This window comes from Sinocyclocheilus anshuiensis, unplaced genomic scaffold, assembly GCF_001515605.1.
Source record: "Sinocyclocheilus anshuiensis isolate Anshui unplaced genomic scaffold, SAMN03320099.WGS_v1.1 scaffold1015, whole genome shotgun sequence".
Lineage (NCBI taxonomy): Eukaryota > Metazoa > Chordata > Actinopteri > Cypriniformes > Cyprinidae > Sinocyclocheilus > Sinocyclocheilus anshuiensis.
The window spans coordinates 1,781,590-1,783,821 of NW_015546029.1; the positions used below are offsets into that span (position 1 = coordinate 1,781,590).

At 37.8% G+C, this 2,232-nt stretch overlaps 1 protein-coding gene across 1 annotated transcript in view; it reads left to right on the plus strand.

Moving 5' to 3' along the window:
- lrpprc (leucine-rich pentatricopeptide repeat containing) overlaps window positions 1-2,232 on the plus strand; it is a 56,879-nt gene that overhangs the window by 2,520 nt on the left and 52,127 nt on the right. Inside the window, exons 4-7 of the mRNA XM_016499851.1 lie at window positions 113-234; window positions 1,234-1,292; window positions 1,427-1,513; window positions 1,593-1,719. Of these exons, the coding sequence (XP_016355337.1) occupies window positions 113-234; window positions 1,234-1,292; window positions 1,427-1,513; window positions 1,593-1,719 (395 nt within the window). The remainder of the gene's footprint in view (window positions 1-112; window positions 235-1,233; window positions 1,293-1,426; window positions 1,514-1,592; window positions 1,720-2,232) is intronic.

The window sequence follows — 2,232 nt, forward strand, 5'->3', positions numbered from 1 at the left end:
CTGATTACAGAACCGGCTTTACTGATAAGATGCGCGTTAAATATCGCATGCGATTTATCGTGCAGCCCTATTCTAAATCTGGTTTTAACTTATATATTGCTGTTCGCTGCAGGCGCCACCTATGATGTGAGCCATTATAATGCCCTGCTAAAGACGTACTTGCAGAATGAGTTCAGATTCTCTCCAACCGACTTCCTTGCTAAAATGGAAGCTGCTAATGTTCAGCCAAACAGGGTGAGTATAATTAAAAATGAAATAGTGTTAAATCCACATTTATTTTAGGTAACAAGAAATGTTGGGAGGGGAATATATATATATATATATACATATATATATAGACTTAAAAAATAACTTCTAATTTAAGTGAACTTAAAACAATCTTCACATAAACCCATTATAATCAATTTCATATTTACCTGTGCCCTTCAGCAAGTAGGAAATATACAGAAATTGAATAAAGCTATCAAACACTAAATTCTAAATTAAATATAAATTAATTCTTAAAGTTTTTTTTCTTTTGTCCTTTGATTAACAGATATCACAGCAGCTGGTTATTAGGCTATTTTGTCTGCTTTAAGAGCTGCCGCTGCTGAACATGACGCAGATCTGACACGCATATTTTCTCACAACTCTTTAACTTTTCTGGCCCACCTTAGGTTTTAAGTCTCTACTAATGAGCTGACGAGTTGGATCGGGTGTCATAGTTTCTTTTGCGCTTTAATATGAACTGATACACAGCGCACTGCCGCATTTGTGTGCAATTGAAGAGCACGTGCTACGAGCACAGTATAACGGCTGACAGGACAGGAAATTTGGTTTTTACTGACATATGGCCTGACAACATCTCATCTGACCGCAGTTCACTGTTGTTCTACTGAAGCTCCCTCATCACCTGTACCTTTTCCGTGTTCATTTGACTAGCGTCTGGCGCTGAGGCGAAGTTGGAGTGCGCGTCTGAAAAGTCTCCCGTTTGATGTGGTCTTTTGCAGCATGAAATTAAAGATCTGTTGCTACTTGTGTTACATTACCGTTTCAAGGACAGAAAAAAATGCTGAAATTAAATGAAAAATTCACTACAAAAAAATCTATTAACACGGCTTTAGACTGTGAGAGTGACCAAGATGCAACAAACAATGGTGCTATATAGATGTATTGTCTTATCACTGATGATAGCTAGAAAATTTTATTGGATACAATGTTTATACACATTTATAATATATTGTGACTGTCTAGGTGACCTATCAGAGACTTATTGCAGCCTACTGTGAAGTTGGCGACATTGAAGGTGCAAGGTGAGTTGTGATTTTTGCTGAAGTCACATTTTCTTCAAATTAGTTTACCCTTATGGTGTGAGTTATGTAAAAAAAAGTTTTGCTTGGCTGTCACAAGAAGAAAGTAACAATGCTTATAAAACAACTTCTTGCAGTACAATCCTGGGCTTTATGAAGAGCAAAGACCTGCCCATCACAGAAGCTGTGTTCAACTCCCTAGCGACAGGCCATGCCCGCGCAAGGTGAGTGGACAGTGCTGTTGATTTGGCGCTTCTTCTGTGTGATTGGTACCTATGTGTTTAGTGACCTGTGTTTGTGCAGGGATATGGACAGTGCTGAAGGCATCCTTTCAGTCATGAAAGGTGCAGGGATTGAGCCGGGCCCAGACACATACCTATCTCTCCTCAACGTGTATGCTGAGAAAGGCGATTTTGCCAAAATGAAACAGGTCTGAGATTATGGGGGATGAAATGGACTGATTAAGAGAATGCTGTGTATAAAGTGGGGAAAGTATTTATTTGATCCCCTGCTGATTTTGTAAGTTTGCCCACTTACAAAAAAATGAAGGGTCTGTGATTTTTATGGTAGGTTAATTTTAACGTATAGAGACAGAAAACCAACCAAAAAATCCAGAAAAAACACATTATATAAAGGTTAGAAATTGATTTGCATTTCAGTGAGTGAAATAAGTATTTGATCCCCAAACAAAACATGACTTAGTACTTGGTGCAGAAACCCTTGTTGGCAAGCACAGAGGTAAGACGTTTTTTGTAGTTGGTCACCAGGTTTGCACACATCTCAGGATGGAAGGGTCTGTAATTTTTATGGTAGGTTAATTTTAACGTATAGAGACAGAATACCAACCAAAAAAAAAAAAAACATTATATAAAGGTTAGAAATTGATTTGAATTTCAGTGAGTGAAATAAGTATTTGATCCCCAAGCAAAACATGACTTAGTAC